Source organism: Clupea harengus, chromosome 12 (assembly GCF_900700415.2).
Source record: "Clupea harengus chromosome 12, Ch_v2.0.2, whole genome shotgun sequence".
NCBI classification, from domain to species: Eukaryota; Metazoa; Chordata; class Actinopteri; order Clupeiformes; family Clupeidae; genus Clupea; species Clupea harengus.
Window position 1 is genome coordinate 22,436,098 of NC_045163.1, and position 15,000 is coordinate 22,451,097.

A 15,000-nucleotide genomic window follows, 5' to 3' on the forward strand; every position below is an offset into this window, starting at 1 on the left:
ACACACACACACACACACACACACAAATGATAGATGACTTTGGGGCCCAGTGACTTAGGGGAGGAACAAATGAGGCAGTTTCGATATCCCATGTGAAAATGGTTGCCCTGAATAGGTCTTTAATGCTTTAATGTTTGCTCACTTTGATGAAATATTGATATGGAGTGGTTTTACATTATTAAAAGTCACAGTCTGGGAAACTGCTGCCGCCCCGCTGAAGACACAGGGCTAAATGTCATCCAGTTCAACATTTGTGTTCGTAGGTTTAGTGTCACACCTGCCACTCTAAGGATGCCCTCTGTGGCTCTGAGAAACTGTGCGGAAAAACATGAGCGAGGTTCTTCTGAAGATTCTGAAAGTTCAGAAAAAAAAACTGCCCTTGAAGATGTATGCTATGCACTGGCAGGCATCAATTAGGCTAATCTAGACACAGCTGAAGAGACACTTTGAGGGAGCCTCGAATGGAGTTATTGTATGAGTATGAGGGGAAATAAGAGAGACCATAACAAAGAGAAGGAGAGAGAGAGAGAGAGGGATGGAGAGAGAGAGAAGGACAGAGAGAGAGAGAGAGAGAGAGAGAGAGAGAGAGAGAGAGAGAGAGAAGGACAGAGTTTCAGGAGCTTTTTAGATTCTAGTACATTTGACGGTTTATTTAGGCCTTCTTGACAAACCTGCTGCTGGATTCTTCCCTATCTTCCGTCCTTACTTCCCATTGTGAATAAGATGAAATGTCTATAGTTGTACGTACTTGAATATACCTTGATCTATCACATGACATCACATCTGACCTCCACCATCCATAGGCTAGAGTCAGAGACCATATACATCATCACTGACTGAGGCAGTCAGAGACCATAGACATCATCACTGACTGAGGCAGTCAGAGACCATAGACATCATCACTGACTGAGGCAGTCAGAGACCATATACATCATCACTGACTGAGGCAGTCAGATACCATAGACATCATCACTGACTGAGACAGTCAGAGACCATAGACATCATCACTGACTGAGACAGTCAGAGACCATAGACATCATCACTGACTGAGGCAGTCAGAGACCATAGACATCATCACTGACTGAGGCAGTCAGAGACCATATACATCATCACTGACTGAGGCAGTCAGATACCAAAGACATCATCACTGACTGAGACAGTCAGATACCATAGACATCATCACTGACTGAGACAGTCAGAGACCATAGACATCATCACTGACTGAGGCAGTCAGATACCATAGACATCATCACTGACTGAGGCAGGTTTGAGTCCACACGGCCTCATAGCAGAGAGGGTAGAGTGTTTATTCGTCACTTGGCACGCCACCCAGATGCGTGGCATCAGCCGTGGGCAGGCGTTGCAGCTGTGTGTTTGCGTTCGCCACGATGGGGATTATGTGGGTGATGAAAACAACGAAGCAAAACAGGCAACGGCTTTGGCTTTTTATTTTTCTGCTGACGGGAGTCGACCACGTTTCGTCATATTCCGACAGGGCAGCCGATGGCATAATGTCGAAGATAAACTCCTGGGATTTATTTAATTTGGTATTTTTTTACTTTGAGCTCTACTTAAGTACCTGGGGACTAGTACAGGAGGCCTTGAAGAATATCTTATTTTGAGTCTTTGTTTAAAAGACAAAGAGATATCTCTGACGGCACGCTACACACACACACACACACACACACACACACACACACACATAAACACACACACACATAAACACACCCCAAGACAAACACCCAGGGTTGGGTGTAAAACCGCCTCCAACGAAGACCCAGCATTCTGTTTCCCTAATCTTCACACACACGTGTCGGAGATCCTGTTCCTCTTCAATTAATCACCCTCAATCTCGTTAGTTACGCATGGCAGGGTGCTTCCACCAAAAGCCTTTTATTTCAATTAATCCAATTACACTGCATCCGCAGGATACCCGGCATATATTACACACTCTTCTTTCCGACAACAAACACAGAGTGTGTGTGTGTTGTTGGATGCTCATTCATTGCTGTGTGTGCACACAGACCAGTGGTTTGGATAAGAATTGGATTTGCGTGCTGAAATCTGTAGCTATTAAGAAGAAGAGGAAGACCTGTTCCTGAAGCACAGGCTGGAGAGTGTGCTAGCTAATGAAAGTGCTAATGTTGCTAATGCTAACATTGTTTATGAAAGGAGTTTCTTTCATTTCTCTGTGCCTTTGGACTACATGTGTCTTTGGACTACATGTGTCTCTGGACTGCATGTGTTTTTGGACTACATGTGTCTTTGGACTACATGTGTCTCTGGACTACATGTGTCTCTGGACTTCATGTGTCTCTGGACTACATGTGTCTCTGGACTACATGTGTCTCTGGACTTCATGTGTCTCTGGACTACATGTGTCTCTGGACTACATGTGTCTCTGGACTGCATGTGCTGCACTATCTGAGCCACAGTAAATACCCATTTCAGCTGCAGCGTGTTCTTCCTGCCCCTGCTGGAGATAGATTTGAAGCCGCGGGCCAGTTGCGTGATCGGCGTGCAGTTTGACAGCTTTTATCCGCTGCCCTGATGGGGGCTAAGTGTCTGCTACCCTGAGCTTCCCCCCCACCCACCCCACTGTCACCCTCGCCACCGAGCGCACTTCTCTAAGAGATTACTGAGGGGGAAAGCCGCTGTTTATGATGTCCAACCTGTGGCCTATCAGTCAACATCGATCCATGCTGGGCTCGTCGCTACCGTTATCCCCTCTCTGCTATCGACAGGAACCTGTAGAGGCTTCAAAGTGGAAGACGCCCCATCGCAGCAGCCTCTTCCTCTCCACACAGCTCTCGTTATAGACCCACCATGTATGAAGGGTATTTTCTTTTCATGTCGCGGTAGCAGATTATGTAAGTCCGTTGACAAGCGGACGTAAATATAATCGTTCCCTCTCATCTATTGCCCTCTGCCCATTTGGGCTTATTTTGGCTCTCGCAACCTAAAGGGATTTAAGATTTGGAGGAAAGCTTTGGGTGGCAGTAGATACGTGTGACACTTCCTTTATTGGGCCCGGCTATAATACAGATAGGCTGGGCTGGAAGATGGATGCTGGGACAGTAATAGGTTTTCGCTTTCTTTTTTTCCGTTTTTCTTTTTTTTTGTTGCTGTTCTTAGAAGAGAGTAGAGCGTGCATTGAATTGGACTCAGATGGACCTGCAGTTCCCCCCCCCCTTAACTCTCCTAGTGAAAGATGGACCGCATCAGATAGTACACGGGAAACACTTACGCTTGTGATTTGTGTGGTGAATTGGGCCTGTTTTTTGTGGTTGATTGTGCTGCTGTTCACATCTTGCGCGGTGAAACATATGGCGGCGTCACTATGCTTGTTTGTCGCAGGGAGCATTAAGGCAGTTTAATTCGGCTGAGATTCATTTCCATTAGGCAAGTTGATATTAATGGGCCCCGTTAAAGTAAATAGATCCAGTTAGAAAATAAATATGATAGCAGCAGTTAAATATGACAGAGGAAACCATCTGAGGTATGCTGTCAATGTCCCAAAGTAATCAGAGCAGAAATCACTTGTGCTCCTCTGTAACCTAGTTTGGCGCTGTGTAATGTATTTATGTACATAGTAATACACACAGTTCCTGATGGGCTATTAGAAAGACTGCAACAACATATCTCCCATGTGTATTGTTAGGGTAACTTGAGATTCATTCACTCTCACGGAGTGATGATTGTGGAGATAGTGAGTGCTAGGGGAGTACCGAGTGTGTGATGTCCTCTTGGGTGATGCACGCTCTCCCCTGCCCCCCCCCCCCCCCCCCACACCAAAGCACACTTGAGCCTCTCACCCTTCGTCAGCGCTGATGTCACTCCTGCATCATTAAGATGGCCTGGCACGCTCCTCATTAATGCACTGTCACGCTGTTTGCTTCCCCTGTGCCTGTTTGCTGGGCAGGTTTCTCTGGGAGATGACTCACCTCCGGAGTCCACTCCCTACAGACCCCGCTCACGGACCATCTCCCCCCGGAGAATACATTCCCTCCATTCTCTCCTGCCCGACCCCCGAAAGACAATATAGTGGATACTTATTATCCTGATCTCTGGAATCAGTGTTTTCGGTGTAAATGCGGAACATATCAGGGCCTGTAGCTTTCTTGTAATTGCTTCATCCCCCCCCACCACCACCCCACCCCCCACAATGCCTCAAGGCAATGGTACCCTGTGGCAAAGCAACACAGCCAAGAGCCTGGCAAATTTCATGACCCAGCACTGCTGAAAAATACATGCTCTTGTCTGATGCAATATTAAAACTAAGCAACCTGTTCACCTGAAGTCATATGTAGGGAGAGAGAGAGGCAAGAAGAGGCTGAAAAAGAGAGAGTGAGAGAGAGTGAGAGAGAGAGAGATGAAGGAAGAGAAACACAGAGCTGGAGAGATTTCAGGCTGCTTGGCATGATGGGATATCAATGGAGTGGCGATTCAGCAGCAGTGTTGTTGAAAAGTAAATGAGTCCTAATCTGTACACGTAGCTATCGAGGACACAAAGGAACATGATCAATATGGTCGATTTGTGTTGTTTACATTCTGCCTCTGAACTCAGCATTTTTCTCCTCTCTCTCTCTCTCTCTCTCTCTCTCTCTCTCTCTCTCTCTCTCTCTCTCTATCCTTCCCTTTCTCTGCCCTTTTCTTTCTTCTCTCTCTCTCTGTCGCTGTTTCTGTCTCTCTCTCCCCCCTCCCCTCTCTCTCTTTTTTAACCTCTCTCTCGCTCTTCCTCTCTTCCCCTCATTCCTCACAATGAAAATTATGTATAGAATGCCTGCAAGCAGACACCCCAATTACTGGCAGTGATAAGCCCCAATTCATCACTGATCGGTACTGTACATAACGATAAGGGCTATTTTAGGCATCCATTAGTCTTTGTCTCCATAACTCACCGCCCGGCCCGCACCAGGACCTTGTCCTCGGCGAGCTAAATTCGTCTCGAACCCGTGGGCGGCGGGCTCCTCCGCCCTTTTGCGGATCTTTCGGTGAGTTGCATCACCATTTTCGCCCCGAAGTAGCCTTACCACATGCCTCCGCCCTGGAGCCTCAAGCCTCTGAAGTCAACTCATCACCAACCCGAGGCCCTTTCACCCTACTAACACCCACAGTCTCACAGGGAAGCCATGGGCTGGCCTTACTGAAAGACTCAGATGTTTAGAGGATATATATATATATATATATATATATATATCTTCCTCTCTCACAAACACACACACACGCTTGTATATGGGTGTGTGTGTGCTTGTGGGAGAGGAAGAGAGAGAGAGTGAAAGACACAGAAATGGAGGGAGAGGTGGATGCTTGTCAAATCTGTCCTCTCTCTGCGAGACGTCATGGCCCAACAATGCCAAGTAATGATTCATTTTCACAACCATACGAAATAGGCCTGGATGTTTTTGTTTGCTATAAACAACTAAATAAACAAATAAATAACCTCAGCACACTCAATGTGCTCTGGAGCACACAAAAAAAGGAGAAGAAAAAAGATGTTCCTGAATCCTCTCTTATCAATGCGCCGCATTGACTAACACCATTACCTTTTGTTGTGATTCTTAAAAGCCTGGAGCTCCCAGAAGCTCCGGCGGCTCCCACAGGAAGCTGCGCTCCTCTTTCTCTCCGAATGGGAGGCAAGGAAGTGATAAAGTGCAGATATAACAGAAGGGAAGAAGCGAAAGGAAAAATAATAATTTCACCCAGTCTCTCCCCTGATAAGCCTCAAAGTGCCAAGATAAGGCGTGTGTACAATCCAGGAGACTTAATGCAGCTGCCTCACAAGATGAGCTCATCTGCTGTTAGCATATAGGAGGGTGAAAAAATGGTTGGTGGAGATTTAGGATACACACCATGCCAGGTGGATGGAGCCAGCCACACGATGAAAGATTTGTATTGTATTAGATTAGAGTAATTATTATTTTTGTATTATTATCAGGAAAATGCAGTCTAATTAAATCCCAGACACAGGGTGACGGATTAGGATTACATTGCTCATTAAACACTAGCTGAGATTGGGCCAGGAGATTACCATTTCTAATGTGGCTGTGATGTGGTTCAACACAGTTGTTATAAATGGAATATGATGTGTCAGGGCAGACATCTTAAAAGCTTCCACTTCCCAATGCTGATACCTGGACTAGAGCTGTACCAGAAAGACTGGGGAAGCAGGAGTGAAAGCACACCGTTTTAATCCTCAAAGGGATTTTACAAGTTGTAAGATAACAATTCTGTAGAAATTTAAAGCGTCTTTGGCGTAGGCCCCCATCCTCAGTCCAGGTCTTGGAGCGTCTACACTTTCACAGATCCTGCCAGTTCGACACGCCAGATGTGGAGCCTATCGCCCAGACAACCAGACAGATGTGGAGCCTATTGCCCAGACAACCAGACACGGACCAAAGCTTGAGTCATGTTACAGACAGGTGCAGGCGGGTGATTGGTCAGGAGTAATGAATGAATGAATGACATAGCATTATAGTCCTCAGGGCAGAACCTGCGCTAAAGCTTCCATTGATCCTGCATCAACTATGGCAAATGATCCACTGTTGACATTCTCCTAATGCATTAAATGCGACATTTATGTCTGAAACACATGCAGCGATAGCAGACCTAATGCCATGACTCACTCCGAAGAGAATGCCTCCCACGCGAATCCATCATGTATTATTGAAAAGATGCAGCCGCATGGAAGCAGCTGACCGTGATTTGGGTAATGAATGTTTGTTATTTTCAATAATGATGACTTCAATGGAGCTCATTAAGCCCTTAAACAGCCCAATTAATTTGCCAAAGAAAATGTCAGCGGCTCCATTTTTTAATGTCGGCTGTCTCTCTCCGAGTCTCTTTCTCTGCCTTCCCACTCAGTTTAGTCGCTCTCAGAATAATATTTGCCTTATGTGAAAGCGGTCAATATTAAATGTATTCTATAGATCTGTCCTAAATAGCACAGATTGTTTTTTTATTGATTTGGCTGCCATCATGCTTTGCACGTAGTCTGATTTGCAGAGAGACAGTGTACCTGGCCTCAGTCTCATTAGACAGCTGACGGTAATTGTCAGAACGGACTAAGTCGACCCCCCACCACACACACACACACGCACGCAAGCACTCCCCACAGTCGGCGGATAAACAGCATGGGGTCAATGATGATTAATTGCGAACTCAGAGAATTGTTTTCCCTGTGTGGGCAAACATTTAGCCGTCTGGCAGGCCTTCTCACAGTAGGGGAGACTGTGTGCCTTTTCCCCCAATTCAATAAATATCATATCAGAGCTTGGCAAAAACAAATGAGGTTTCCGGACCTGCTGAGTACCGGCTTGATCGGTACGATTAATCAGATCTGATGAACGTAAGAAACGAAACATAAGAGTGGATTCACAGTAGTCTGGAGTTTTTTCTTTAAAAAAAAAACTAAACAAAACTAGACAGCTTGTCTTTTTGTTTGTGTTTGTGTTTTATTTGTTTGTTTGGTATGTTTAGTTGTTTATTCGGGGGGGGGGGTCTTATCTCCCCGTCATGGAAGATGGCAGGGCAAGCGCCTCGCTTTGACAGCGGCAGATGCTTTGACGCGCCCCGAGCTTCCGCCGTGACGAGGGCACAGACTCTCTGCAGCGGTTTTTGACATGAGCTCAGGCGAACGCCAGCGCAGCGCACGGAGAGAGAGAGAGAGAGTGAGAGAGAGAGAGAGAGAGAGAGAGCAGGGCCTCATCACACATCACTGTCTGGCCCCCGGACCCTGTCGGCCGGCCCCGACACTCATGATCCGAGACAGCCACCAGACGCCTGACCATCTTCCAGCTTGCCCCAAGAATGACCCAGATCGTACCAAATCCGCCCAACTAAAACAAATCCTCATTTTACTTAATCTGTCCTTAAACCCGGATTACTCTTAATCAAAGAATCCTGCAAATGAACCTGGACTATGACTGTAGTCCTGCCAATGGATTTCATAACATAAAAGACAAAAACTGAAATAGCGTAAAAATAACCAATTTGGAACTGGAAGTCATAATGTGCTTGTATATTTGCAACTCTCTGTCTGGGTTCCATAACGACTAAAGTCTACACACAGCCTAGGGCCCTGTCAGGTCTCTCCATTCAAAGCCATGCACACATGGCCAGTTTAGGGCCCACACAGTGCCTGTTGTGGGCCAACTAAGGCTTGTCTGCTAGTACGTCTGAAAACTAGCTCCCAAGCGCATCTGATCAAGCATTGCACATTGACTTAACAGCTGCAACCGTGTTACACCAACTGCTGTTTCTACCTCCGCTGAGCAGGCTTGTCTTCTCCACCCACATGGCTTATGGAGGATATTTGGAGGCTGACATTCACTTACAATATTAGCATGAAATCCCATGAAATGCTTGGCTTATGTCAGCTCTCTCACAGTTACAGTGTTGCTGCAGTGCCTTCAGACACAAGCAGACATCTCACGGTGGAATATGCCATTGGACTGATGACACTTCCCTCTAATTAAACCAAACTCTCCTCAATTTTTGTTGTATAATTTTATCGTTTATCGTTTTTGTCGTTATAAAATGTAGTGGTCTTTGCTGTTTGAATAACCTCTGACTCCCCCCCTCGTTTTCCCGCGTGGAGACGGTGACATGACAGCAGAGGGTCTCGGCCAGCATACAGACCTTTTATGGACCTTTTATTGGCCTGTCAAAAGTTCAGCTGTGAGCTCCGAGGCCCGAGGGGCCTACAGTAATGGTGGGATCACATCCGTGCTTTACGGTCAGTTACACATGTCATGCCGGATTAGGGGCGTCCCGCAATCCACTTTTACATGAAGCCCATAGACACTGTGCAGTTTATGGGGGCCTTAAAAAGAGCACTGGGTGTAGAGATTAGTACAGTGTAATTCACTAAAGTGGTAATTTTGACAGGAGAAATGATATATTCGCGACATTGAAAATCCTTCTCCATGATAAGTGGATCTGCAGATATAAGCCTTTTAATTGCCTGGAAAGAAATACTGATTGACAGGATTAGTATGGTGCCCTTAGTTGTTGCTGTGTCATAGGAGATGCATCGTTGGAATAAAAATTGTAATATTTACGGTATGTAATTTTTTTTTTCTGATTTGATATCAGGAGCGATTCTGCAAATCTAGGTCGACTAGGAGGGCGACTATTTGCATATTCATTAAAAATCACAAAGGCATGAAGAAAAATGGGGGGGGGGGGGGTAAAAAGAGCATTTTTAACGAACGCTCTCTAGTAGCTGTTTTGAAATGCCGTCCACTCGGGCTGTAACGAGCCCTGAATGGATGTTGTCATTATAATCTCTAATCCCCCTCGACTCAGTGCAGTGCAGCGCGCCTCAGCTTTCTACCTGCCAGCCATTCGCTCAGCCGCTCATTCATTATTAAAAACGCATCCGCATTTGGCAATACAAATCGAAAAAAAAAACTAAACTAAAAAACAGGGGGCCCTCGTCGTTATAACAACACATCCCCATCCACACAGAGATAAGTAGGGGTGTGTTTGCGGTCTGTGATGTGTGTCATACAGACGTGCCCTCCCACCCACCCACACACACACACACACTCACACTCTGGTCAGGCTCATTTCCACCAAGTGGATCCTCAAAGATGAGTGTTTGGCTTGATGGCTGGCTGACGTGAGACTGTCTGTTATTAACTCTCCCCGGCCACCCCCGCCCACCTCCCTCAAACCCCCCCCATGGTGACCCCCACCCAGCCCACCTCAGCATAAGACCCCCCCAGGAGACCCTCTCCACAGTAGGGCAGTATTAGCATGGAGCACCCCTCACCAGAGAGCCCACACGCCAGATGTTTATTCTAATGACCGATGCACACATTTCCATTTCAATGGGCCAAGGGAAAGTCATTATGACCGCAGCGTACAAGATCGCCACTCACACACTCACACACACACACACTCATACATACATGCAGACACACACACACATGCACACACACACACACACATGCACACACACACACACACACACACACACACATGCACACACACACACACACACACACACATGCACACACACACACACATGCACACACATACACACACATACAGGCTGAAGAGTTTGTCATTCTAATTCCCTAGAGAAGAGGTTTGTGTGGCTATCGGTGGGGGGGGGGGTCATCATGTTTTTTTTGTTTTTTTTATTTACCCGTTATGAAGCTTTTAACACTTTGTCTGCTTTAGCTTTTGTTCTGTTTATATCTTTAAGGGAATAGTGATAATTCTTTTTTGCACAAGAACAATCCAAAGAAATGGGAATATTTGTATCTTCAACTATCTTGAATGAGACAATGATGCCCTTCATATACTAGTTTTATCTTACATGGGAAATGTTTAGAGACAACAGGTTGATGTCTTTGCACACACAGATCATACGCACACACGTACATGCATAAAAACGCCTGAAAACGCTCTTTGCATTCTAACCCCTCATTACAGCTACCAGTAATTGGCAGTTTAGTACATAGCTTTGAGTGAAAATGCAGGGTGTACAGTTTAAAGGAAATCATTATGGCTTAATTAGTGCAATACACCACTGATAAAGTAACACCATGGCTAATGGTATATTGATGCGTGGTGTAGCACCACCCGCTGTGTGCCTATGGACACGCACTCTCTGAAATCAAGACCCCAGCGATGGCGCCACATGTCAGGGCTAGTGTTAGTGTTAGCACGGCACCGGTGGGTTGTTGGACGTTATATAATAGCTCTGTGTGCGTCTGTGCCTCCACAGAGGGAGGGCGTCGCGATCCGACACACAACAACAGCACAATTAATTAAGTGGCTAGACGACTCCGAGGCACGGCTATCTGCTCTTGGCAAGCGCCGGAGCGAGCACACAGCATTTCCGGGGTGGGCCGCTGCGGAGGGTGGGGAGCGTTCCCTTTCTACTGCCATCGATTAGCACACAGGTTAGACGGGGCCCAGTGGCCTGGCTGCAACTCTCAGCTCAGAGCTTATTTCCCCTCTCTTGCTTTTTTTACCAGACTGGGCCAGAGAGTCAATTTGCCAAGAGCATAAACCATTTTAACAGGAAGTGACCAAAAGAGAGAGAGAGAGAGAGAGAGAGAGAGAGAAAGAGAGAAAGGGAGAGGGAGAGAGAGAGAGACAGACAGACAGAGAGAGAGAGAGAGAGAGAGAGAGAGAGAAAATGATGAGACAAAGGAAAAAGCGAGTCCATGAAAAGAATAGTGTGGTGCACCAAGAGGAAGACACAGAGGAAGATCCAGATGTGTGCATTTAATGACCGGCACGTTATTGGCATGCGTCTCCTTTGACAGATGTGTGGTTGTTTGTTTGCGTGTGTGTCTGTGTCTGGGTGTCCTTAAAAGAAAAGCCCCGGTCTTTGTACTGGCAGTTGTCTCTAGAATATTCCGGAGCTTCATCCCCCCCCCCCTCTTAGCAGCTGTCTCTCCGAGCAACACAATGCCTTCGCACCCAGCAGGTGGATTTATTTCATCTCCTGATTTACCTGTTTTCCTTTTTCATCATGAAAGGTTCTGTGGCTTGACGCCAGCCCCCCATTTCACTGCAGTGCGAATGTGTCAGCAGTCTACGGCGAGTGCGAAAGAGGAGGGTAAGCAATGTAAAAGAAAGAGAGAGGGAGAGAGGGAGAGCGAGAGAGAGAGAGAGCAGGGTGGAGGAAAACAGGAAGAGAGGTAGAGATTAAAGCAGCCCAGCAAGACACAGAACTAGAGAGAGTGGCAGACAGAGAGAGTGAGAGAATGAGAGAGTAGAAGAAAGGGAGAATGAGAGAATGAGAGAGTGGAAGAAAGGGAGAGTGAGAGAATGAGAGAGTGGAAGAAAGGGAGAGTGAGAGAGTTAGGGGAAAGCGGACAGAGAGAGAGACAGAAGGAGAAGTGGGAGGAGTTGAGTTGAGGGGGGTGGAGGCCATCTACCTGACAGAGTCTCAGCCGGAGTCTGTCTGTCTGTCTGTCTGTCTGTCTGTCTGTCTGTCTGTCTGTCTGTCTCTCTCTCTCTCTCTCTCTCTCTCTCTCTATCTCTCTCTCTATCTCTCTCCTTCTCTCTATCTCTCTCTCCCTCCCTCTCTCTATCTCTCTCTCTCTCACCCCACTCTTTCTCAACCAGGTTGTTTCTCCTCAATCTCCTTTGTCTCTCTTCTGTTTTTTTTCTTTCTGTTTTTCTTTTCCATTCCACTCTCTCTCCTCTCTCCTCTCTCCTCTCTCTCCTCTCTCTCCTCTCTCCTCTCTCCTCTCTCCCCTCCTCTCTCCTCTCTCTCCTCTCTCCTCTCCTCTCTCTCCTCTCTCCTCTCTCTCCTCTCTCCTCTCTCCTCTCTCCCCTCCTCTCTCCTCTCTCTCTCCTCTCTCCTCTCTCCTCTCTCTCCTCTCTCCTCTCTCTCCCCTCTCCTCTCTCCTCTCTCCTCTCTCTCCTCTCTCCTCTCTCTCCCCTCTCCTCTCTCCTCTCTCCTCTCTCCTCTCTCTCCTCTCTCCTCTCTCCTCTCTCCTCTCTCTCCCCTCTCCTCTCTCCTCTCTCCTCTCTCTCCCTCTCTCCTCTCTCCTCTCTCCTCTCTCTCCTCTCTCCTCTCTCTCCTCTCTCCTCTCTCCTCTCTCCTCTCACCTCTCTCCTCTCTCCTCTCTCCTCTCACTCTCAGTCTGTCCTCGTCGTGACTGTTCCTTCTCTTTCACCCCTGTCTCAGAGTTCGTCGGCCTCTCTCCCTCTCTCCCTCTCTCTCACTCCCCCCCCCCTCTCCCTCTTTCTCGTTCATTCCCCGTGTGATCCCCCCCCCCTCTCCCTGTGTCTCCCTGTGTCTCCCTGTCTCCTCTGGTGCTGTCATGTCACACTGAAAGGATGAATAATGAAAAAAAAAAAGAAACTCAAACTTCTCCCGGCGCACAGATGGCTCTTCTCCTCTGCCGAATCCCCTCCCTCCCTCCGCTCCGTAGCGGCGCGGCGTTAGGATGTTTGCATATCTGCTGCGCCTATCTGTCACTCAGCAGCCTTTATCTGCCTCCGCGTGTAACATCTCTACTGGCTGTTTACTCCTCGTTCCTCCGTGGCTCTGAGTGACAGCGCCATTTGTTCCCTCACTTTCTGATGCACAGAATTCCATCCGCGCGCGCGTCTCTGTTGTTGTTGCTCAGGAAACATAGGCGCATGCATAGTCATGTGCACCCTCTTTTCACACGCTTTTTTATTTCGCTCTCGGCCTCACACACACACACGCGCGCGCGCACACACACTCTCACACACACACACACACACACGCGCGCGTGCACACACACACACACACACACTCACACACACACACACACACACACACACACACTCACACTCACACTCACACTCACACACTCACACACACACACACACACACACACACAAACACACACACACACACACACTCACTCACTCACTTACTCACTCACTCACAGACATACTTACTCACTCACTCCCTTTCTCAAACTCACAGATAGACACTTGGGGGGGGGAGGTTAATAATTAGCCCTAATAACGAGGGGCACATGTGCTGGTACCAGTGGACGTGATGAAAGCAGTGCTCCACTCATTATTTTTCCAGCCAGGCTTATCTCAGAACTCAATCAGTTTCAATGGGCAAACTATTATTTCGGCTCGAATGCTACTTCAGCTAATGGTTGTCCAATCCAATCAGAGGTCTTCAACAATGGGGAACGTGATTGCAGTTTGCTTGTGTTATTCTCTCGTTTTCCTCAAAGATGCTTTAACAGACGATAATTGCGTTTCTTGACAGAGAATTGGTCCAACGATTTTGTGCACAGTTTGGTTCTTTCAATACGAGGCCATGCGGTGAAAACATGGCGACTCTGATTATGACTACAAACGCACCCTTTGCCACCTTTCTACCAAATACACACACAACGCAGTCAGACAAACACACACACACAGACACACACAAACACCTTTGTGGGTAAATTACAAAGCCCCCATTATGTCCATGAGGACAGAAGGGCTTGCGGGTCATGCAGTGTTTTGGGCCTGATTTGGCCGCTGTGTGTGTTTGCCTGTCAGGACCGTCCAGGTGGCATTTTGAAACATGGCAGCTTTGTCCTTTTCCCTTTTGTCTGCGCTGCTTATTTCAGCGCTGTTGATCGTGTACAGCACATCTCAGCTGTGTTTGCCATCACTTCAGAGGACAGTGTGTTTGCTGTCCTGCGCACACACACACAGGCACACACACAGGCACACACACACACACACACACATACACACACACACACACACACACATACACACACACACACAGGCACACACACACACACAGGCACACACACACACACACACACACAGGCACCCACACACACACAGGCAGACACACCCAGGCACCCACACACACACACACACAGGCACACACACACGCATGTGTGAGTGATCGCTGACGTCTCCAACAAGTCCTCTTTGTCTCCACAGTGCCTCCGCAGTTCCTGAACTATCCGGCGAACATGTACGCCTACGAGAGCACAGACATCGAGATGGAATGCGCCGTGACAGGAAACCCTCATCCCAAGGTGCACTGGGTGAAGAATGGAGAGGTTGTCATCCCTAGTGACTACTTCCAGATCGTGGTGAGTGTGTGTGAAGGGTTGAGGGCACACACACACACACACACACACACACACACACACACACAAACACACACACACACACACACACACACAACTGCACGCATAACTACACTGACCATAAATGCATTAATCATATAATTGGCATTAAGGTGGAAATGACTACACATTGTGTGATGGACACTAAACCTTTTCCACTCTGGTCACGTATATTACCAGTTACCTGGTATATTGTTACCTCAATTACTGTACCACTGCGTATCATCCGATTGCTCGTAAGAGGATTATAAAGCTGTATCTTTTTGTTCCTGTTTATATGTACACTAAGCTGTTTATAAGCCACAAATACAGACATACATGAATGGTCCTCTAACCTTTTATAGACCAACATTTGGCTTTTAAGTCTCTATCTGCCCCTTTAATCTTTAATCAC

The 15,000-nt window shown here is 47.2% G+C and overlaps 1 protein-coding gene across 1 annotated transcript in view; it reads left to right on the top strand.

Annotated features, from left to right (window-relative positions):
* dcc (DCC netrin 1 receptor) overlaps window positions 1–15,000 on the top strand; it is a 155,037-nt gene that overhangs the window by 30,853 nt on the left and 109,184 nt on the right. Inside the window, exon 5 of the mRNA XM_031577481.2 lies at window positions 14,416–14,570. Coding sequence (XP_031433341.2) covers window positions 14,416–14,570 — 155 coding nt within the window. The remainder of the gene's footprint in view (window positions 1–14,415; window positions 14,571–15,000) is intronic.